At 38.7% G+C, this 25,324-nt stretch overlaps 1 protein-coding gene across 5 annotated transcripts in view; it reads right to left on the bottom strand.

Annotated features, from left to right (window-relative positions):
• LOC131248984 (twinkle homolog protein, chloroplastic/mitochondrial) overlaps positions 1-25,324 on the bottom strand; it is a 103,956-nt gene that overhangs the window by 20,324 nt on the left and 58,308 nt on the right. For all 5 annotated transcript variants that reach the window (XM_058249523.1, XM_058249539.1, XM_058249530.1 and 2 more), the window contains 2 exons: positions 18,673-18,756; positions 16,187-16,318 (listed from right to left, as the gene is read on the bottom strand). In XM_058249523.1, coding sequence (XP_058105506.1) covers positions 16,187-16,318; positions 18,673-18,756 — 216 coding nt within the window. The remainder of the gene's footprint in view (positions 1-16,186; positions 16,319-18,672; positions 18,757-25,324) is intronic.

The following is a 25,324-nucleotide window of genomic DNA, read 5'->3' as shown; positions in this document are numbered from 1 at the left end:
ATCGAGTGGGCTACCCTTTGTTTTTTTACTATATCAATGGTTGTGCATTTTTTTCTATGGTGTGGCCCACCTAACGAGTGGATTGAGCTAATATTTGCACCAAGGAGTGTCGTAACAAGCATTACGTATCGGTAATGGTGGTGCCTGTTATGCGAACCCCCTGAAATTTTGATCCTAATGGGTCGTTACACCATGTAACGATCATTTTCCCTTGTAATGGTCGAAAATAGTCTTTTTCTAAGGTTGTTTTAAATGAAAATCGACATTTTTTACTTGTTTAAGCTTCCTTGATTGGATAGTGCAATTTCAATCATGTCATGTGTGAGGAATTCTTGTGCATTAAAACATCAAATCAAAGCGATTTGGACGGATCGAAGCTTGAGTGGACCATTTTGGGGAAAAAAAAAAAAAAGAGTGGTAAAAAAAATTCTTTTGTTTAGTCATTAGTTGTATTTTATTTATTTTTTTGTTTGTTTATTTATTGTGAGGGGCCCATTATTAAAAGAGAAAAAGAAAACAATAGGAAAGAGGAAAACCCTCAAAAAAGTGAAAACTATACATAGAAAAAGAGAAAAGGAAAAGGAAGAAGAAACAAAGAAACCTAATCAGAAGCTACAAAGAAGAAAAAAGAAAAAATACAAAAAACCAAACCCTCGCCTAGCAACAAAACCCCCTAGAAAACATTAGGGAGCCTAGTCCCTAAAAAGGACAAGGACTTTAGAGAAGACTCCCGCCAAAGAAGCACTTTTGTTCATGAAGTAGCAGTTATTTTGTTCCGCCCAAATAGACCAACAGACCGCGAGAAGAAGGGATCACCATTTCCTTTTTCCAACAGCCCCTCCTGAATCTTCATGCCACATATAGAACAGAGATTCAACTGAATTGGGCATAACCCAGGAATTTCCGGCTAGCCAGGACTCCCCACCAAACATTAGAAGAAAAAGGGCAATGGATGAAGAGATGTTCCACAATTTCCTCGTTCCTAAGGCAACGAAGGCACACATTAGGGAGGATCATTCCTCTTTTCTACAAGTTGTCGACTGTTAGGATTCGATTCCTCCCTAAAAGCCATCCGAAGGCCGTAACTTTACGCGGAACACCATACTTCCTGATAACTCTCGTGTGGTAGTAGCGGTTCTAATCTTTAGGAGCAGCTACGAACCGGTAGAACGATTTGACCGAGAAAATCCCTGAAGAAGACAGTCTAGTGCAGAGATCTTCCACACGGGGCTTAGGATAGATCTCCTGCAAACGGAACAAAAGAGCAATAAACTCATCTATTTCATTGTCCAAAAGGTTTGTTCTAAACTGAGGGAGCCACATTCCTCCATTTTCATTAGAAGAAGAGCAATTCCCAACAGAAATATAAGGATCTGTGGAGATCGAAAACAGGGAAGGAAAGCCTTCGGCTAAAATGGGAGAGTTGCACCAATCGTCAAGCTAGAATCGGATTCTTTCACCATTCCCCAGAACAAAAGACATCTTATCAAACACGATGGGGCCCATCTTAGCTATACTTTTCCAAATGAACTAGGCTCTGTATAGGCGAATCTTTAGTTCTCCAACCTTGAGGAGAGGTTCCATACTTAGCAGCCACAATTTAACGCCATGGACTTTCCGATTCTAGTCCAAACCTCCAAATCCATTTCGCAAGAAGAGCCTTGTTAACCAACTCTAGGTTTTTAATATCCACTCATCCCTCCAAATCCATTTTCATTAGAAGAAAAGCAATTCTAGAATCAAGAAGAGCCTTGTTAACCAACTCTAGGTTTTTAATATCCGCTCATCCCTCCAAATCCATTTTCATTAGAAGAAAAGCAATTCTAAAATCGTGTGATTCAATTTTTTTTTTTGAAGGAAACAACAAAATAGAAGAGGATAAAACAAATTAGAGATAAAGTTGTAGTTCAAAAGCTTGGTCGGTAATAACCAAGCTATTCATACATGGCAACATAGCTCCAAATATTACCTACTCCCCTTATTGGCAAGTTATGATCGATGCAGCAGCAAAGGCAAGTGAAGGAGTGAAGGCACCTACAGATGAGAAAATGGACAAATGTAGAATATCAAGATATCAAGTCATACATTGCCACATTTAAACCCATATGGCAGACCAAAGGATGCACATTATGTTTGATGGTTGAACTAGCCCAACCAGAAGTAGCATGATCAATTTGGCAGTATACTACTACCTGGGAACGATATTCCATAAAAATTGATTGATGCGTTTGACACAACGAAGAATGTAGATTAGATCTTCTCCCTTATGGACAAGATGGTGGATGAGGTTGGAGAGGTAAATGTGGTGCAAATTGTGACTGATAATAAAACAACGAACAAGGCAGCAAGGAGAAAGTTGATAGAGAAAAGAAAACATTTGTTTTGGTCACCATGTGCCACACATTGCATCAACCTCATCTCAGAAGATAACGGAAAGAAGAAGAATGTCTCAAAATTAGTAGAAAAGGGAAGGCAAGTAGCAATATTTATCTACAACCATAACCAATTTATTGTCGGGTCCTTACTAATGGCTTAGTGGTAGACCCTATGGATTTTAACATTGAGGTCATGGGTTCGAGTACCCATGTGGTGTGTGTGTGCGTGTTAAAAAAAAAAAAAAACCCAACTTATTGTCATAACGAAGAAGTTCACGAAGGGGAAAACTTCTTAGACCTGCAGCCAGTGTTCGAAGTATCGGTATCGCTACAAGTTTCGCTGGCTAAGGGTACAGAAACAATATCGATATCGCCAATAATATTGCTGATAACCAGAAATGCGGGGAAACATGGGAAAAACGGTGGAATTTTCAACAGCACTTCAGGAGATGTTAAAATATACATATTTGCATATTTAGAAATAAAAAATTGCAAAAATAAAACATATATAACAAGTTTCCATTTAATGGTGCCTTAAAAGCATGTGTTGTTGTAAGAAACCAATCCAACCATCCCATCCGGCCTATTTAACCATCCAACCTTCCATCCAAACATCCATCGATATTGCAAAATATCAACGACACATTATATTTACCAAGAAATCATCAACAATTGGAAAGGAAGCAAAAGATTGTGATCCCAATATCGCGCATGCTGCGATATCGATAATATCTAGATATTATCAATATCATCAATGACAAATTGAACACTACATACAACCATGTGCCCATGAAAAAAAAATTGAAATAATTTTTTTTTCTAATAAACAAAATTTTGGTGATATCAATATGTTTGCGATATTATTGAAATATCGTTGATACACTTATGATACAAGCATTACCTAGAATTTACATAGTCGGAAATATTAGCGATACATTGCCGATATTGATGCATTGGCAATACAAGCGATACCTAGAATTTACATAGTTGAAAATATTGGCGATTACATTAGCAATATTGATACGTAGGCGATACTTAGTGATACATTGCTAATACCTGAAATTTTTGATACTACTTGCGTTATCGGTGTCGCTGAGCTGGAGATAAAGATAACATCAAAGATATTTCAATAATATCGGAGATAATTTGAACATTGCCTGCAGCAACTAGATTTGTGATAAACCTTATTGCTCTTGAGAGTTTGTATGAGCATCAGGGAAAGTTGAGCGAGATGTATGCTTCTCAGGAGTGCTCAACATAAAATATGGGTAGAAGACATCGAGGACATCATATGAAGCTGTGCAAACCATCAGAGAGATAGGGACTACAAATATCAAAAGATGGATACCAACATATTCAAGGTGATGGAACTGTTAATGAGAGTCATTCGTCTTGTCGAATTTGACGAGCTAACTACTATGGGCATCCTCTACAATGCCATGGATAAAGCAAAGCTTGCCATTCGTCGGGATTATACACATTATTTAGATTACTGGAAGATGATTAGCAAGCGTTGGAGGCATCAGCTTCACCACAACCTTCATGCGACAGGTAAAGTCTCATTCTAGTAATGTTCCAAGCACGTTCATTAATCATTATGTACTTGCTTTTATTAGTTATTACTAAGTTATTTAAATTATTATAAGGTAGGACACTACTTACATCGCAGATACAAATATACTAAAAAAATCAAGGTTGATGTGGTTCATGTCGAGCTGAAGAACGTGATAAAAATATTAGAGCCTAACCTAGCTAATCAAATAACATCGTTGAACGAAATAAGTACACTATGCAAGTATTGAGTAACTTATTGGTCTTTGATTTTGTTATTCAGAACTTCAAACAATATAAATGTTTTGTCAAATGATATATAGTTGGAAATATATGCACTTCGCCAGGGCAGCTTGTCCGACGCACTTGCAGATCATGCAATCTCTCAAACAACGCCGAATAATAAATTGATGTTTTATTACTATTAGTGAACAAATTGTTTTATTACCATTACTTGTATGATAAGGTTTTCTAATTTATTTTCTATACTATACACATGATTGGTGGATGCATTTTAGAGAATGTGGAAGGACTGAAGACAATTGTGATAAAAGTTTTGAGTCAAACAACCTCCTCTAGGTGCAAGAGAAACTAGGGTTGTTTTTCTCTCATTCATTTGAAGATTATGAATAGATTGCAGGCCAGGACATTGGATCCATTCATCCACATGCATTACAGCGTGAAGCAAAGATTGTGGAATTTAAGGCGTATAGTGAATCTAGTTGATGAGGACGACTTCTGTCCAATAAACTTGAACCATATTTACAATAAAGAAAACCCACTTTTGCCATGGTTGGAACAAAGGGAGAAACAGGTAAATGAGAGCAAAAGAGAAGTCAAGGTGTATGACGTAGAGTTACACACGGGCAAACAAGAAAGTTGTGAAGTATCTTGAATCTAGAGAGGGCTTCGTCTACTGAAGATTTGACTTGGGAAAATAGTAGTAGCAGCAAAGAAACCGAGATGAATAACAATGGCGGTAATGATGATGATGCACCTGTTAGTCCTGCAATTGTACGGAGTCACGATACGACCAACCAAGGGAGGAGCATCATGGGGACACTGACACCAGTGGCATTGGAGATGGAGCACCATGGCATCAGATCACTTATGGATATGGATATGGATATGACCATGGACAATATACAGAGCCTATTGAGGCACTTTCATGCTAGACCAGTCTTAGTCCATACCGATATGATCGACATGGAGCATGTCAATATAAGGGATACACATATCCGGATCCGAATATGAGTTATTCGTCGTCCCAATCTCACCCTCGGTCTCAATACGAGCAGTATCAAGGCCAGGGGTATGAGTACGACTATAGTGGTGACTATAGGTCTTCGTCTAGCACTAGTGGTTGTTCTTACCCAAGTTCCACGCAGTAGATGACTAGTGAGTGAAGATTGTGGTCAGTCAACCTTGACCTTGGCTTTCATTAACATGGTCTTCCCCTCTTAATCTGATTACTATGGATATGTAGTGCATGTTCCACAGTCACAAGCGAATGACGACGACATGGAGGTTGATCAACCACATGAAGCCATTTTTATTTTGGTGATGACTCGCTGGACTAGTGAGTTCCTACAGGGTGAGGGGTGAGTTGACACTTGACATAAATGGTGTCCAACAACAAATTATAAAGTTGTATTATTTTGGTACTTAAGACATTGTCAATGCCACGGTTATAAAATAATAATATAAATAATAAATTGCCTCGTTATTGCACCCATCATTCGTGTTCATGTATCTTATTTACATTCAATCATTGATTAAAAAAGAAAAAATTTCGAAAATGAAATATAGTACTTTTCCAATCAATCTAAAGCCTGGCAGGTTCATACAATCAAAGGAATGCCCAATGCAGCATTCTAACAAAAGCATGGACTATTACGTCATCACAAAATAATATATTTGGAATCCGCTAAATATTTTGGATTTTAAGGCGAAGTAATGGCAATTACACATAACGAAAATGGTGGGGACCGTTATGCCCACCGTTTCCGTTGAATACCTTGATTTGCACCAGATGAGGTTCACGAAAAACTGAAGAACGTGATAAAAAGATTAGAGACCGACTTAGATCATCAGATAAGGGCGATGAAAGAAGTACACTATACAGGTTTTTAGTTACTTATCGGTCTTTGATTTTGTTATTTCAGTGCTTCAAACAATATAAATGTTTTGTCACATCATAGATAATTGGAAATATATACACTTTGCCCGGGCAGCTTCTCCAACACACTTGCAAACCATGCAGTCTCTCAAACAGCTCCAAATAATAAACTGATGTTTTATTACTATTATTGAACAAACTGTTTTATTACCACTAATTGTATGATATGTTTTTTTTTTCTACACTATAGAGATGATTGTGGATGCATTTTTTAGAATGTGCAAAGACTCTGAATTGTGATTAAAGTTGAGCCGGACAACTTCTCTAGCTGCGAGAGAAACTAGGGTCATTTTGCACTCATCTATTCGAAGAATAGAAATAGATAACAGGCTAGGACATTGGATCAAGTCATTTAGAACATGAAGCTGACATTGCAGAATTCAAGGTGTTGTGGAAAATCCAGTTGATGACGGTGACTTTTGTACAATAAACTTAGACCACATTTACAATGAAGAGTCCCAACTTTTTCCTTGGTTGAAACAAAGGGAGAAACAGGTAGAAAAGAACAACAAATCGGTCGAGGTGTAAAACGCAGAGTTACACATGGGCCAATAAGAAAGTTGTGAAGTTATTTCAAATGTAGAGAGGGCTCCACCTATCGAAGATTTGAATCGAGAAAAGAGTCGCAGCAGCAGCGAAGAAACCGAGACAGATGACGGTGGTGCTAATGATGATGATGCACCTGCTAGTCTTGCTTCTAATGTTACTCAGCACACCGTACAATTGTCTACAAATCATGAGGCCGATACGCATTGACGGAGTATAGAAGGCTGGACTTATGATTGTAACGAGTCACAATACAACCAATCAGGGGGGGAGGAGCATTATGGGGACATTGGCACCAGTGGCATTGGAGCAGACGGAGCACCAGGGCATCAGATCGCTTATAGATATGGATATGACCATGGACAATATACAAAGACTATTGAGGCACTTTCATGTTGGACTAGTCTTGGTTAGGGGTGTACACGAGTCGATCCGAGTCGAACTGGGCTCAACCCGACCCGGCCCGGTCACCAACCACACCCAGCCCGAACCCGACTTAGTCACCAGGCCAACATGTCCAGCCCGAACTCAACCCGGTCAGCAATCGGGCCGAGTTTGGGCCAGTTTCGAACCTTACAGCAAGTTCATGGGAAGTGCTTTGGCAGGTAATCCGCGTCCCATTACAATGAACTCGATCAACGGTTTAGATAGTTGAACTATAGACTCCACAAAAAATCTAACTAGTCAGGACATTATAATTCCTTTTTGTATTTGGATGAATTTAGGCCGATCAAGTTATACGTCTGTGAGGTAAACGAGTCACTGTCACTTCAAAGATGGGCGGTAAACTATCCCAAAAGTCAAGAGAGATTGAGAGATAGAGAGATTAAGAGAGAGGGAGAGAGAGAGGATATATTATAATTTTACTAAATTTACATACATTTGACAAAGCATAAAATAAAACATCAAATACAAACTGAATACAGTCATACACTACTGACTACTGTCGAGGAGATTTATCTGTTGAGTCAGAGTTGCTATCTAAATCTTCATATACGTACTCATTCACCTCTCCCTCTTCAGAAGGTGGAGATAGCTTTTTATCACCCTCCTCTTGTATAGTCTAAATTAGATTTTTCAAACTATTTTTATGAGAAGATTTATACGTAGTTCCCAACGTCCTGTAAAACGCACCCAGACTGGAAAGAAACTTAGCTGAATTCTTACTATTCTTCTTTTTACTCGTGCAGCTTGAACCTGCTTCGACATCATGTGGTCTTGGAGGACATCGCTGATGTATAGAAGCCTCTTCCATACTGCGCTTTAAGGCGAGTTGGAATTGTTCTTCTTCCAATGTTAATAATTTAGCTTCCTCCTCTGCCTCAGAAAGTTTGGATTGGGGAGTGGAAGCTTTTTTGTTTGAATCAAGAACTACTTGGAAAAGAACTTAGATTTCTTTTGAGGCTTTAGGACATGGTTTTACATCTCCACCCCGACAGGATAAGTGTAATCTGAGCCGATTAGTTTTGTTAACAAACTTGGCTCTACACAAATTACACAATCTTTAACATTCCAGACTTTAGAGAATGGACTAAGGAACCATAGTCCCAAACGCCAATCAATGGTTCGCTTGAAGACATCTACATATTGTGTTGGAAAAATATTTTAGGCTTTTTAACAATAATGAAATACCGACATAAAATAAAAGCAGTTTATGGATTTATTTTTTTTTAATTAAAAAAAAAGAGCCATTAATGCATTGCGCAGCTTGCATGACATCCATCAACATAACAGATAAATAAAAATAAAAGAGTACCCATTAAAGCATTTGCAAATTCAAATAAACTAACAAGAAATGTTAATCTAACTTCATTCATGTAATCATATTGCTGTTGTTTCATGTGTTGCGGCTTCATTCACATTCTCCTCCTCTTCCTCATCAAGATCATAACCTCCTAGACTCGGACGCAACCAATCTTGTGTACAAATTAATGCTTCCACTGTATCTGGTGCAAGGGAACTTCTAGTCTTGCTCACGACCCCACTCCCTATGCTAAAAGCAGATTCCGATGCCATGGTTGAAATAGGAACTGACAAAATATCTCGTGCCATCGTCGATAGTGTAAGGTATTTTCCTTCACTAACTCTCATTTTCCACCACTCCAAAACATCGAACTCTGAATCCTGCCGCAGTATGACTGACTCTTTGAGATACATGTCTAACTCTGATTCTTTTATTTCTGTGTCTGTATTTTCTTTTGCTAAGAAAGACATGTAATCATCATCGAAGCTTGAAGCAACATGCGATCTAACTTCAGAAGCACTTGGTGTGGACACTGTGGTTGTGTACGTATTGTACAATGCTTCGAGTGCATCACAAACCTTCAAGGTTTCAGATATTGCCTTTCCATTAGGATAAATCTTCGTGAAGATGTACTTAACATAACTTATCTTGTAGTGAGGATCAAGAACAACAACTAAGGACATTAACAAATGACAATCATCCCAGCACTTATCGAACTTCATTTGCATACCAGCTGTCATAAGTTACAGAAAGAGTAGACCTTCATCGGCAGCTTTCTTCAGGGCATCCTTGATCTTCCACACAGCTGGAAGAAACATATTTGCTATAGGAAACTTATTGCCAGAAAATATTTTTGTACAGTCATAAAAAACCTTCAAAAATTTGTGAACTTCTTTCGCTTTGCTCCAATCATCTTCAGTAGGCAACCAAGCATATGTTCTATCACGCGCCGCATATTCTGGAAATGCATGTTCCAATTCCAGGGCCGAATCCAACATCTCAAAAGACGAATTCCAACGTGTGCATACATCTAGCTTCAACATTTTTGGAGACTTCAAATTCAAACGTTGGACGATGTCATTCCATATACTCAATCTTGACGGCGAGCCTCTTATGTACTTCACACTCTCCCTCACATTCTATATAATTTGGTCAATTGATTTCAACCCTTCTTGTACAATTAAGTTGAGAATGTGTGCACAACATCGAACATGAAATATTTTTCCTCAAAAAATAAATTGTCGGTTGCCTGAACTGGTTACATAAGAATGATATAACACTGTCATTTGTCGAAGCATTATCTAAAGTTAATGAACTGAATTTTGTTTCAATGCCCCAATCTCGTAGACAATTGTAAATGCAATCTGAAATAATCAAACCGGAATGGGGAGGTGGAAGGTGGCGAAAGTTCAATATTCTCTTGCAGAGTTTCCAATTTTCATCAACATAGTGTGCAGTCAATGAAATGTTACTCTTTCTTTGATTTTGGGCCGTCCACATATCAGACGTCAAACTTACCCTTGAAACCGAATCTAAAATTGCTTTCAGCTTCATTTTCTCACTGGCATACATCTTCATGCACTCCCTCTTCACAATAACACGGGAGACCTCAAACTGAGGATTAAGGAATTTACTGTATCCCATAAATATTTCTCTACCATTTTAAATGGCTGCTCATCAATGATAATAAGCTTTGCAAACCACTCCTTCAGCTTCCCTTTTTCAAACTTATGAGTGGTAAGTGTACCTTCAGAAGCAGATCCTTCGGACTTTGTAAACGATAGCAATTGTTGGCCTGAAGGTGGAAGTCTAGGTCTCCTTGCACAACTTTGTCTATGTCTGTTTAAATGAGATGTCGACCTCCCGACACTTTTAGTGTATAGACTTTTGCAGTGCAGACATCTGATCTTGGTGACATTGTTAACTACTACTTCTTCAAAATCACCCCAGATAGCTGACCGTTTCTTTCCTTTATTTGCAGCTGAAGACCCCTCTCCCTCAACAACAAATGGTGATGTGGCTGACGCACCGGCACCAGGGGTAGTTGGGACTTCATCCTCACTAGCCATCTCTAAAGATATGAAACAATTTCATTTATCCTTAGACCTTAGTAAAGAATTTCCTAAGCGGATAAATCAGTTACCCATTCAATGTTGGATAGATAGTAATGCTTTCATTATTCAATTTAAATGTCACGCCAAAATTTCGGCAGCATCTCCCCTTCTCTCCAGAATATATTAATCTTGGATTTGATTCACACATCAACTATCCACACAAAGTGTGGATATTTGATAAGGAAGTAAATGCAGAAATATATCCAGAGAGAATTAGGAGAGACGAACCGAAACAAGCATGTGCATTTAAATTAGAATAAATGAAAACATTAATATTTATACAACATTAAACTGTTCAAAAAGGGACAATTTGAGAATTTCTATGCATCCATGAACACACCCAATCTATGTCTGGCAACATAGAAATCCTTAAATGGGCAACTGATTATCCTATAATACAACGACAACGTAAAAAATAATTAAATCAATTACTCATTCAATGTTGAATAGATAGTAATGTATTCAATTTAAATGCCACGCCAAAATTTCGACAGCATCTCCCCTTATCTCTCCAGAATATATTAATCTTGTATTTGATTCACACATCAACTATCCATACAAAGTGTGAATATTTGATGAGGAAGTAAATGCAAGAAATGTATCCAGAGAGAATTAGGAGAGACGAACCAAAACAAGCATGTGCATTTAGATTAAAATAAATGAAAACATTACTGTCTATCCAGCATTGAACTGTCCAAAAAGGGACAATTTGAGAATTTCTATGCATCAATGAACACGCTCAGTCTATGTCTGATAACATAGAAATCCTCAAATGGGCAACTGATTATCCTATACTACAACAACAACAAAAAATAAATAAAAATATATCTAATAGGCAATTGGTATAAGCATAGATTAAGACTAACTAACAAAAACAGAAAACATTGTGTCTCTTTTAGAGTCAACGGATAGATCTGGTAGTTCCACGCTAGGACCCTTTGGCCGACGTGAAAGCAAACTCCAAAGGAGCTACTGCTCAAAGTGCACGGCTAGAGGTGTTACCTCTACTACCAAACGGGCTGCTGTTCTTGTTCTAAAGAAATCAATTCAATAATTGGCAAGTGATTGTCCTATACTTAAACAATTCCATAATCAATCGTAATTCACATTCAACATCTAGCTAAATGATAACAAAATGTGTTTAAACTGAATAAACAGATATTGTTTTGATAAATTAACCTAATAATATCTACTATATACTAGTAACATACAAGCAATATTGGGGCACCATACCATAGGCTGCAAGAATATCATGTCCCCCTAAAAAATATATGCTCCAAGGATAACATATATATATATATATATATATATATATAAGTTGTTTATTGTCATTCTCAATCCTAAGTATCAATCATCATCAAACTAACTATTAACAGCATTTACAAAAATATAAATAACTACTTAATATGCATTAAAAAGATTTTACTCCGATGTGAGTGTGAGTGTAATAAAAATAACATAATTTGACAGATAAAATGTAAACATGCCATGGCAAAGAATGTTACTCCGATGGTCCTGAATAGTAAAAGATTTTAGAAGAATGTATACCAAATGATGAAAATAAAGATAATTCTACATATGTTAAAACTATTCTGATAATAGATCTCATGCATCATCGTTTGGTATTTATAGACTAAATTGATTACAACAATGTTTAAATAAACTACAAATTTGAATTGAAATTGAAATAGATCTCTGTTGTTGTCTTGTTAATTATTTGAAAGTAGTTGCAGTTGAGATATGGATAGATTGTTAAAAAGAAACACTCTAACGAGAAGTTCATTTTGCTTGCGTTGGCTTAAAGGAATGAAAAAATGGCATCCAACGAATTATTGAGAGTCATTGTCAAAGTAGAAATACTTTTTAATAGTTATTTCTTAGGATGCTAGAGTAATTTTGAAAAGGAGTCTGAATTTTTCTTAGATCAAGTGTGCTATGTATTTTTATGAGTTTAATATGTAATATATATTTTTTTTCAAAAGAACAGACAAGGTCGTGATTATAGTTTAATATATAATATATTATAGTTTAATATATAATATATTATTTTAGATTGGGTACTACCCTGTCATCACCGACATTCCTGGTGACCTGACGTAAGCATTGTTTGGATGTTTTCCATTCTTAACGGTCTAATAAATGTCCACCAATCTATTAATCAGATAATCTCAGTAGTGTAATTTTTTATTGTCGATACATCTAAACTGGGATAATTTGGATAGTTTATATACTTGTCTGCCACATACGTAATTTCTAAGTGCCTATGTTTGATGTATCAATTATCATCCATTATGCTTTTATGAGTATCAGAGTTTTTGGTTTTCTTTTTCTGGTCTATTCATTTGGGGACTACCCTGTCAACTGCATTATTGAAATATGGACAATTTATATACTTGTCTGCCACATATGTAATTTCTAAGTGCCTATGTATGATGTATCATCATTTTTCTATCATAACCATCTAAAATAATTAGATAAAGATCCAAAAAAAAAAAAAATGAAACAGTAAATCCACATTCCACATTCCACAAATCAATACACTGAGAGAGAGAGAGAGAGAGAGAGAGAGAGAGAGAAATCATACTGGTTGGACGGACGGACGTGCGAGCCTCTTCTGATTGGGCGGCGAGACGAGCAGAGAGGCGGAGGTCCTCTGGTGGTTGGACGGACGGACGAGCACAGACGAGCAGAGAGAGGCGGAGGGCCTCTGCTGGTCGAACGAGAGAGAGAGAGAGGGGCGCCAGAATGCTGGTCGGACGTCGCTGCCCGTTGGTCAGACGAGAGAGAGAGAGAGAGAGAGAGAGAGAGAGAGAGAGATTAGAGAGAGAGAGAGAGAGAGAGAGAGAGAGAGAGAGAGAGAGAGAGAGAGAGGTTTGCTAGGTCGGGCAAGGAGAGAGGGAGCAGGGGAGAGGGTTTGGTGGGGTCGAGTTCTGGGGTTGGGCGGCTTCTCAAAAGGGGAAAGCGATTAGGGGACGTAGGGTTTTTTAAAACAAGGTGTATATACCCTAAAGGCCGAGTCGGGCCGAGTCGGGTTTCGGACCGAGTCGGGCCGAACTGGGACCTATTCGAACTCGGCCCGAACTCAGTTTTGAGCTGAAGAAAATGGCCCGTCCCGACCCGAACTCAGTTCCAGGTCGAGCCGAGTTGAGCTTTTTCGGGCCGAGTCGAGCGAGTTAACCGGGCTAGCCCAGTTCATGTACACCCCTAGTCTTGATACATATTAATATGATCCACATGGAGCAGATCAATATGGGGGGATACGGATATCTAGATCCATATTCGAGTTATACGTCACCCGAGTCTCACTCTCAGTCTCAATATGAGAAGTACCAAGAGAAGGGGTACGAGTACGGTTATGGTGGTGGCTATGGGTCTTCATCTGTCATTAATGGTTATTCTTACCCGGGTTCCACGTAATAGATGCCTAGTGGTAGTGAGGATCGTAGTCAGTCAAACTTGCCCTGGGGTTTCACTAACATGGTATTCCCCTCCATATCTAATTACTATGAATATGCAGCGCCTGTTCCACACCCACGGCTAGACAATGACAACGTGGAGATCGATCAACCACGGGTAGGCAGATTTTCATTCTAGTGATGACTCGCTGGACAGGTGAGTGCCTGAGTGGTGAGGGTGAGTTGACACTTGACATAAATGGCATGTAACTGTAAATTGTAAATTTGTATTATTTTGGTATTTATCACACATTGTCCATGGCATTGTTATATAAATAATTAACTTTCTCATTATATTGCATCCATCATTCATGCTCATATATCTTATTTATATTGTATTATCTAGGCAGACTAGGTGGAAACAGGTGTAGGTGGGCGAAATGGGTCTGACATGCTAAGATGCCCCCTAAGATCTCTTCCTTCGTTTGGAGACTCCTTAACAGGGCAATCCCTACTGATGTTAGTGTTCAATCTAAGGGAATTAGTCTGGCATTTAAAAGTGTGTGTGCTGCAGAGAGTCCCAAGCTCATCGTTCAGCTGAGGAAACGATCGCACATCTCTTCATTTTCGGCTCTCTCGCCTCGGAAGTATGGCAGAAGTTCGGGGCTATCTTCGGCAAAATGATTATGAACAACCAGAACGTGGAGGACAGGATGAGAGCTTGGTGGACCTCCCTTTCATCAGCAAGTAATTTAGCGGCGCTACATGGATTGGCCCCGTGTTTCATTCTCTGGGAAATCTGGAAGTGTAGGAATGAGGCCAGGTTTGAAGATATTGTTGCCCAGCCATCCAAAACCATCCATTGAGTAATTGGATGGTTTAAGGCCCTTAGCTCTGTTATGAATAAGTCCAAGACAAACTCTTTGATGGGAGATCTAACATATAGGGCGCTAGGGATGGAAGCCCCAAGAAAACAGGCAAGGAAGTTCATTCTGGTTAAATGGACACCTCCTCAGCTGGGTTGGATAAAGTTGAATGTTGATGGGTCAGCCAAAAACAATCTAGGCCTATTTGGTGGTGGATGGATTTGCAGAGGGTAAAGAGGCACCTTCGTATTTGCTTTCTCCCTCGGGTATGGGGAGGGATCAAACAACGTGGCAGAACTAAGAGCAATCTGGGACGGGCTTTCCCTGTGTAAGAGTTTGGGCCATGCCTTCATAGAAGTGGAATCCGACTCTAAGATTGCGATTGACATTCTTATGGGCCAATCTAATACCAATTGGCGATGGAAATATTGGGAGTCAAGGATCCGGAAGCTTTCTAGCGAAGGCCGGATCAGATTTTCCCACATGCCTAGAGAAGCGAACGCCCCGACGGATGGGCTTGCTCGCCTAGGGAGCGACAGCCAGGCATCGGTTTTCTTCCGACAGACTTTCGACCTCCCTACACAGATCAAAGGTAATGTAAGTCCTAGATAGGGTCGGATTGGGTACCTTAAGGCAACGCCCAAGCTGAAGTCTGGTAGATTAGATTCTTTTCCAGATTTTGTGTATGTTTTGGGTTTCTTTGGTTTACGATAGGCCTCCTCCACGTCATTTTTCCGGGAGGACGCCCGAAAGCGTCTCTTATGATGTATAGTCGTTTCTATATATACAGTTTGAAGAAAAATATATTGTACTATTGATAAAGAAACTATTTTGGAAATGAAATATAGGGCTTTTCCAGTCAATCTAAGCCTATCAGGTTCATAAAATCAGAGGACAGGCCCAAGGCAGCGTTCTTACTAAAGTGTGGACTGTTACGCCATCATAAACATATTCATAACCACAAATGAATAAATATTTGGAATCCTCTAAATATTTTGGATATTTTTTCTGATTTTAAAAAAATGTGAATTTACGGGGGACCATTATGCCCCCGTTTCTGTTACGGAATACATTGATTTGAACTAGGTAGTCTTCAAGGTAGGACTAACATATACGAGCAACTCATGTGCATGCGTGCACAGCCACCTACATATGAATCACACTGTTTGATATTGAGTGCAACTAAGAAGTCGTCTATATGTTCAGGGGCCTGTTTGGATGTATAGATAGAATGCAGACAGGAGTGACACACCTTTAACATGGCTTTTGGCAGTCAGTACAAAGCAAATGGACACAATTATTAGACAATAAACAAGCTTGGAATTCATAACACAGGAAGAAAACATTATATACGACTAATCAGAAAACAATATGAAAACAAGTCAGAGAACATGAACGAAATGTTGAAAGACTCACTGATTTGATGGACGCTGATGATCGAGCTCATTGTACGGATCTATCACAAGCCCACGCACCCCATGCCTTAGAACTGCAGCTTTGGCAAGTTCAAGAACCCATTTAATAGATGGGAGACAATCATCCTCACACCTGTTCCACATAGCACAAAAGCAACCCAAAGCCAGGCACAATTATATTCTTGCCAATTGGTGACTGATAGGGAGAAAGGTTTCATGTTCTTGCCAATTTGAAGTGCTGTTGAACATGCAATCAGTATTTCCAACTTCCTAAGGAAAATTCCATCTCCTTACCTAGGAAATCAACGAAGATAGCAGGGGATGCCACCCTCCAGTCATGTGCCTCAAATTAAAAACGCCATATTCACAATGCTCGAGGAACTACCCCATCCTCATCAGCCACGATTATAGCTCTACTTTTGAGGGTCAAATGACATTGGAGAAACATTAAATTGGAACCATCTGATAGCTTATCAAGTTACGTTCCCAACGGGCCCAAGGTCATGCAATGCTAATGTCAATTGAGTATGAAACTTAAAGTTTGGTCAGGGTATGGCATGGTAGCAGAAATCTCGGAGAGAGGGACATGAAATCACCCCGGTTTGGATATTAGAATCCTATCAAGGGTTCTATCAAGAATACCAACTTAGGCTACGAATGTTATTTTGAAGGATCTCCAAATTGGTTTGGAATTGGATATTAGAATCCTGAAAAACTTGGTACCTTTATAGAATTCTAGAAGTTTCTAAAATTGTTGAAAATTGGTTCGAATATGTTTCTTAACTACTAGTTTCATCAGTGTTGAAGTTCGCCTATTCAGCAAGTTAACTTGGGTTATTAGTATTTAGTTACTTGGTTTCTTGGTCAAAGGAGTTGTAGTTGGTTTTAAGTTATGATTGGGTTGCTTTTCAGAATGATCCAGAAGGTTTTTAGTTGTAGTAAAGCTTAACACGAATTTGAAGTATATTTTTAGTCATAATATGCTCTAGAAAGCTTCAGTTTCATAGCAACTTGGATTTATGGCCTGTTTGAACTTTGGGATGATTAGACCTTTTGTGTTGTTTGGATAACAAAGGAAATAGTGAGATTGGAAATAGAAATCATTAGCCCTTTCCGATAGACAAATTCTCACACGCAAGATACAAAATGAAAATTGTGAGAGGAAAATAAGAATTCCACTTGTTATCCAAACAAGACCCCCGAAATGGAATCCAAGAGAAGCTATGTTTACTAGTGCTCATGGAATCCATCGAATCAACCATTGGATAATCATTACACTTTTGTTTCTTTCTTTTCCAACAATCCAAACGGGCCCTCAGTGTTTTAGTTAGAAAGATGAATTTTCGAGTTGTTAAGGTGGGTCATAAATATGGATTGCTAAAGAGTTATCACAATTACTGAATACTTGCACCACAGAAATCGTATTGTTTCTTTTATTCTGATGTTCATCTTGCTCTGCTGTTCCAATGATTTGAATCAGCCTATGTGATAGCTGTCATGTAACAGAAAATGGAAATCAATGTAACTGGAGAATAAGAGACGTTCGGAACTTGTGAGCCTTCAAAATGATAAAGTTGAATTTTTAACATCACTATTCTAAAAATTCCAAGTGTGATTTACAATTACTATAATTGATAGAGAATATAACACAAGTAGCCAGGGAAAAAATTTCCTCACAATTAGTTTGCCATGTGGCTAGAATAGTGTGGTTTTCAAGGACATGAGAAGGGCTTTAGACCAAATGAATAGGCATTTACATATATGGTGAACACGTATGATCGTATGGCTGTTGGACGACTCTTCCTTTCCCTTTACAATGAGAACACTTTGATACTCTGACTGAGCACAGTGGTTGATACATAGGCACAAATAAATTTGTACACGTGGCATATAATGAAATCAGAATAAACCCACAAATCATGCGCCCTAACTTGAATAGGTCTGAAACTGAAATTTGCAGTGATTTAATTTCTTAACTGCTTGACTGATGGATATTCAAGGGATGGTGAAATGAAAACAGTCCCTTGTACAGTAAGAAACAAATGCTTAAAAATCAGAGGTTAAGATATATCAAGAGCTCCTAATGATGAACCATATAAAGTGTGTCCCATGACCCGGACAGTGTGATTGAGTTAATGTGTTCCACACGGGCAATGTCAAATTGCCTGAGAATCAAACATCACACTCTGCAGAGTATCAAACAACCACTTTTGAAACCACATCTCCAACCCTGCCTCCCACGCCTTGCAAACTACTTGCTTCCTTTGTAAGTGCATTGCATATTCCATATCTATATGTTTTATAGTGGCCGTTATTTTGTAAAACAAAGATATCACCAACACAGGCTTAATTCATTACATAAGATGACATAGCCATTATGACAATTGCTAGAGTAGCCGTTATGAGGTTTTATGAGCAATGATAATACATAACAAGTCCCCAGTAGGTCTCATGGACAGCTCCTGGGCATTTGAATTCAGAACTCACCGTATGAGATGAAATGTTTCACTTAGCCATTCTTTCCCTTGTTCGAATTCCTCAATGCTCATCCGTTCAACAGAGGCTCCATATCTACGACAGGAGAATATGCAATTTACGAATAATTAACTTGCAACCTCTAAACCATATTCAACAAATGAAGCACGAAATATCAAAATAAATAAATAAAATAAAATAAAATCTCATACAATCAGTTAAACAAAACATACGAGAAATTTGCAGGGGGCAAAATGGGCAGTCCATCAATCAATGAAATATTACAGAGTATGGTAATGGATGCCAGCAACCCATAAGAGGCATGTCATTATGCAATATACAATGCTTAGAAACCTGGACTCAATTCATAAATCAGTCTTCTGTTAACTACAACTTGGCCAAGTCATGAAAAGCCCATCAATTTTCACAAATATCTGCAAATTCAATCATCTATTCAAATTATTTTAAATGATTAAAGTTTAGTGTAGATACACAGCTTGGTTACCGAGTAGGGGCACAGATTGAGTATGGCAAGGACCGGGTACAACAGAACAGATCCTCCATACTCTCAAATTCTCAGGATAAGGATACTGCAATGAGTGATTACTACTTATAATTAGAATAGTTTTAACATGTTTCCTACAGAAATCACAATGTCAGTATTGTAGCCCAGTTAGCATCACAATTCTCAAGTAGTCTAGAGTTAAAGTCCTACTGGATCTGGAGTTCCGAGCATCAATACTCTGTATTCCAAAGCAGGCTATAGCTCAAGACCCTGTGTATCCTAAGTTCAAGTCTTGAGATGAGGGGTCCCTCATTTGCACCCTTGAGTACCTAAGTAGAGCCCTCCAGAATTTTGGAGGAACCAGAAATTAATTCAGGGCATTATCAAACAATCATTTTGCTTTTTTGCTTTTGTTTCTGAAAAGCAACAAAGATTTTATTCAAAAAAAAAAAAAAAGCAAAAACACATTACAGAAGGTGAAAAGAGTGGAAATTGGAAAAGATGATAGACCCTCTCGTCACTCCCTCGCATGCAAACCTACCGGCCACATCATTGGTTTCTTTCATGACTCACTTTACAAAATACACCCAAATGGGAAATACGCAATTTAATTTCACCAATACAAGAAGAATTCCTCCAAGCGGGCATACCACCCCCAACGCCCACCAAAACACGTCAAAGCAGCTTCCTTAAAAAATTAGCTTCCCCAAATGAGAGGAGTTGAAAGCCCAAACCCACTTGAAAGGCAGCAAATTTACAGAGAAAAAGTCCTCTTCCACATAAGGTTGAAAAGGCCATTACCCTTCTACAATTCCCAAATGTTCTTGCAAGGTGCCATTCAATCCACCCTACTGGAAGATTGTCTATGAAGAGAGTTGGATACTCCCGAAACGACCGCGCCATTTCTTTCTTCCACCTAGCTATCTTAGCATTCTTCTTTTTACTTACTTCTGTCCACCTCTCTTCGTCCCTCAAGGAATCCAAATTTGACAATTCATTGGCTCTAGCAATCTCCCTACCCTTCATTTCTCTCTCTTCTTTGAGACCCATCTCCCCCTCCCTCGCCCTCCCGACTTCCACCTCCATTAGAAGATTTCTTTTCCCTCTATTGTTTTACCCCCCTTCTGGTGAAACGGATCTACTTCTGTTCGTTTCTATCTCCGTTAGCTCCCGGATGAAGGAAAATCTTCTCTTGAACTTCCCTAAAACTTTTCGTGGAGAGCATCCTCTTGGCCTCCACCTCGATGGATCAGGAGATCGTGTTACCTCTCTTGACCACCACCTCCCTGAAGCCCGAGATCTAGCTTCTCTTGATTGACACCTCGAATGAACTCGAGATGGATTTTCAAACCCCATGTCATCACTCAGTTTTCAAACCCCACTGAAATAAAAACTCTTGTAACGCATTATTATTATTATGGTATAAAAAATCAGTTTTCATGTTTCTTTTTTTTTGTTTTATTCAGTAGAAAAATTGTGGAGGGGGTTTTTCATGGTCTCTAGCATTCGACTAGAGGATTGTTGGGTTCTTTCCCACAATCTCTTTCTTTTCTTTGATCTATCAGCATCCCCTTTTGGGGTTAGTATTAATAGGTATCAGTGCAAGTTCTGCTCCTGGGAAACCAAAACAAGATAATTTCTTATCTCAATCCCTCCCTTCCATCTTTCTCCTCTTCCTCAATCCTTCATCCTCCCTTTCCTTTTCTTTTCCTTTTCCCTACCTTCCCAAATCACCAAACTCCAAAGCATACTCTTTCCCTTTTCCCCTCCTTTCCCAACTCCTACCTAAAACCCTTCAAAACATAATCATACCCACCTTTAAAAAAGAAAAATAAATAAAATATTTCCACTCCTCAAAACACTTTGGGCCTGTTTGGTAAAACTTATTTTCAATACTTATAACTGAAATGGGCTATTTTCAGTGATTTTTCCTCATTCAAATTGTTTGGCAAATCCCAAAACTTAAATGCTTAATTTGGATTTTCAATGAAAAAATGGGTTTCTTCAAGCTTCCCTCCCTTAACACTTAACGCGGAATGCGGTAAATGATTTTGCGTTATCTTTTTGTTATTTTTGACTAAAATAACCTTAAATTTTTTTCTAAATGACAACTTTGCACTTTTCTAAGTGACACTTGTTCGATTTTTTAAAGGATTCTATGATAACATGGCAAAGTCCTGTGGGCCCCACCATGATTTGTGTTATATCCACACCGTCCATCCATTTTGCCACATCATTTTAGGGCATAAGTTAAAAAATGAGGTAGATCCCTCAACTGGACCACACCACAAAAAGCAGTGGGGACAATGACGGCCACCATTGAAACCTTCCTAGGGCCCACCATGATGTTTATTTGCTATTAGTGTTTGAAGTATCAGTATCGCTACAAGTTTTGTTGGCCGGAGATTGGAAACAATATTGTTATCGTCGATAACCAGAAATGCAAGGAAACATTGAGGAAACATGGGGAAACGATGTAATTTTTAAGTGAAACTTCAAGAGAAGCTAAAATACACATATTTGCATCTTTAGGAATTAAAAAATTGCGAAAAGAATGCATACATAATAAGTTTCCATTTGATGGGGGTATAAAGCATGTGTTGTCCTAAGAAATCATTCCAACCATCCTATCAATCCCATTTATCCATCCAACCTTCCATCCAAAAATCCATCGATATTTCAGAATATCGACAACACACGATATTAGGCCGAGAAATCGTGACAACTAGAAAGGAAACGAAAATTTGTGGTCTCAATATCACACATGTTGCGATAACGATAATATTGTGATTTTATCAATATAATTGTCGACAGTTTGAACACTACATACAACCATGCGCCCATAGAAAAAATTGAAATGGAAAATTTGTTTAATAAATAGATTTTTGGCAATATCAATACATTGGCGATACACACAACAACTAGAATTTACATAGTAAAAAATATTGGTGATACATTAGTGATATCGATACATTGGCGATACACGCGACAACTAGAATTTACATAATAAAAAATATTGGCAATATCAATACATTGGCGATACTTAGCGATACGTCGCCGATACCTAGAATTTCTGATACTAGTGTTATCGATATTGTTGCCGATGTTATCGATATTGCCGAGCTAGAGATATGGATAATATCGAGGATATTTCAATAATATCATGATACTCCGAACAATGTTTGTCATCCAACCTATTCAGAAGGTCCCACAGGCCTGTATGAAGGGAAAACGAAAAAATTAGCTTGAGCCAAAACTTTTGCAGCCCCCAAGAAGTTTCAATGGTAGGCATTCAATCCCCAGTGTTTTTTGTGATGTGGTCCACTTGAGCCTTGGATCTGCATCATTTTTAGGTTCATGCCCTAAAATGATCTGACAAAATGGATGGGCAGTGTGGATATTACACATATTATTGTAGGACACAGAACTTTGCCACATCAACAAGGCACTAGCCTAGGTGTTGTGTTCTACACTACACAATTCGAGTTCATCAAAGCTGGAGGCTAAAGCGAAGTGGATTAGGTGTTACCCTATAAACACATTAGTGGTTGTTACCGGACCATGGGTCCCACCTTGATGTATGTGTTGTGTATCCAAGACACCCATCAATTTTTATAGCTCATTTTAGGCCAAGGTCCCAAAAATGAAGCAAATCCAAATCTCAAGTGGACTACACAAGGAACAACAGTCATTGAATGCCCACCATTAAAACTTCCCAAGGCCCATTGTAATGTTTATTTGCCATCCAATCTATTGATAAGGTCACACAAACCTGAATGAAGAGAAGCAATAAATATGAGCTTGATCCAAAACTTTTGCGGCCAACAAAAAAATTGTGCACCACGAAAGTTTTTAATGGTGGGCATTCAATCCCTACTGCTTAGTCTACTTGAGATTTGGATCTGATTCATTTTTGGGACCATGGCATAGAACAAGTTGTAAAAGTTGATGGACGGTGTGGATATATAACACATACTAGTGTTTTAAATAGCGGTAGCATGTAGTGCAAGCTACACGATACTTCAATTTTTTATTTTTATTTTAAAAAAAAAAACGGAAAAACATGATAAATAGTAAGAAAAAAAAAGGGTAAAATATAAAAATGCCTAAAAGATGATTCATTTTTTCAAGTATAAGCATGTTCAAACAAGTCATTGATTGTCATTTATCAAAAGCCAATCCACGTATATAAACCAAATCAAATAATTATGATGGGGACATCGCACACAAACGCCCCCCCCTCCCCCCCCTCATACATAACGAAAAGGAGGGCCCCACCGTCGATCTGGCACTATGACGGCGTCCAGGGAGAGCCTCATAGTTAGAAGACGGAGTTTTGGTTCGAGAGAGTGGGCCCGATAGTCAAGTAAAGCCCATCATGGGATCTCATGATCGTGGACCACTAGTCGAATTAAGTTCATACTTTAGGTTTTTCTTATTTATATTATTTAGAACATCATAAACGCTTTAAATTTCTTTGATTGGTTTCTATGTTAGTTTACTTCATCGCCAAGTAATAGGTTGTGCACATGGTGCAAGTTTTGGAGTATACGGTTTTCTTATAAATAGGCACCCCTTGTAGTTCTTTTGGATTCAATGAAGATGAATAAAAATTGTTGTGTTTTCCTGCTCCTTTCCGAGTTATGAAAACCTAATTAGGTGCGAAGCCCTCCCTTCTTCGAAGGGCTAACTACCGTGGTGCGAAGCCACATCTATCCCGATTCGCCCCCACCTTCTTCCATCCATATTTCTCTTCTCCTACAAGCATTCCATCTGCAAATCCATCAATAGTTACAGCCATTTTTCTCTCTATAGAAGATTTTCAGAATCTGGCCCTGCAAGAGGACTGAAACTTCGGCGGAGCACTACGCACAAACCGTGCATCGGATCGAGCTGACATTTTTGGGGTTTTGGAGTCCATCATTGGCCGACCAGGGCCAAGGTAACCTTTTGCTGAATAGTGGGCCCCACACACGTGCGGCCGTGATCACACGCACGTGCGTCTGGGCCATTGTTGTTGTCCGCGCGCAAGAACTGTCCTCTGGTTCAAGTTTCCTTCTTCTTTTACTCTCTCATGCTTGTTTTTTCTATAAACCCTAGCCCTAGACTGTTCTAAATCCCCAATTTCTACCCCCTCTCACCCTAGGGTTCCTTGATTTGAATTGGTGAATTCCTTAGAGTAGGGATTGATTGTCATGCATGTGTGGATGATTTCTATTTCCCTTTGAGTATTGTTTAGTTCATAATTTTTATTGATCCAGCCCTAACGTGTGTAGGCCTGGACTCACATAAATTCCCCTTTAATTGAATGTTTGGACTTTTGTGTGGGATATGGAATTTGTGTAATTGTTTCAGAACTAACGTGATCTTAAGCCTAAAATCTTGCACATCATATCTGAATTTCATGTCCTGCATCAAATTATCACATCAACAACTTTATAAGCAAACCACTTAATTAATAATGTTTAATTGAAACCACAAATCAAATGTATGAAAAGAAATAAAAACCCTAAGGGTTAAAAGTATTAAGTATAATGCATGTGTCACATTCCTCAACATTAGATACAAACAAAACATAAATTAATTAATTAATAAAATAATTTAAGCGTACGCTACGGGGATTTATGTTATTTAGTACACTACGTAGCGTACGCTACAAGCACTATTTGAAACATTAACGCATACATCAAGGTAGGCCCTATGGTCAAGGCAACACCCACTAACATGTTACCCGGGTGACACCTAATTTGCTCTCATGTTGAAGACGAACGTGGATTAGCTGCAACCCTGATCCAGCCAAGTGGGTGCGACCCTAACCGTGACGCCCACCTCGATGTATGCGTTGTATATCCACGCTGTCTATCCATTTTTCTAGCTAATTTCAGCACATGATCCAAAAAATGAAGCACATACAAATCTTAGGTGGACCACACCATAGGAAATAGTGGTCATTGAACGCCCACCATTAAAAACTTCCTAGGGTCCACCATATTGTTTATTTGCCATTCAACATATTGATAAGGTCACACAAAACCTGGTGATGCAGGACAACTAACCACTTGCTCTAAAAGCTCGAACTAATAGAGCGTGGCGAATCAATCCCTTTACCTCATAGCCCAGGCCCCACATCTCATGGGTTAGGTCCTCGGCCGAACCCTC

This window comes from Magnolia sinica, chromosome 1 (assembly GCF_029962835.1).
Source record: "Magnolia sinica isolate HGM2019 chromosome 1, MsV1, whole genome shotgun sequence".
NCBI lineage: Eukaryota > Viridiplantae > Streptophyta > Magnoliopsida > Magnoliales > Magnoliaceae > Magnolia > Magnolia sinica.
The sequence above is the reverse complement of the archived record's forward strand: the minus strand, read 5'-3'. Positions and strand labels throughout refer to the sequence as shown.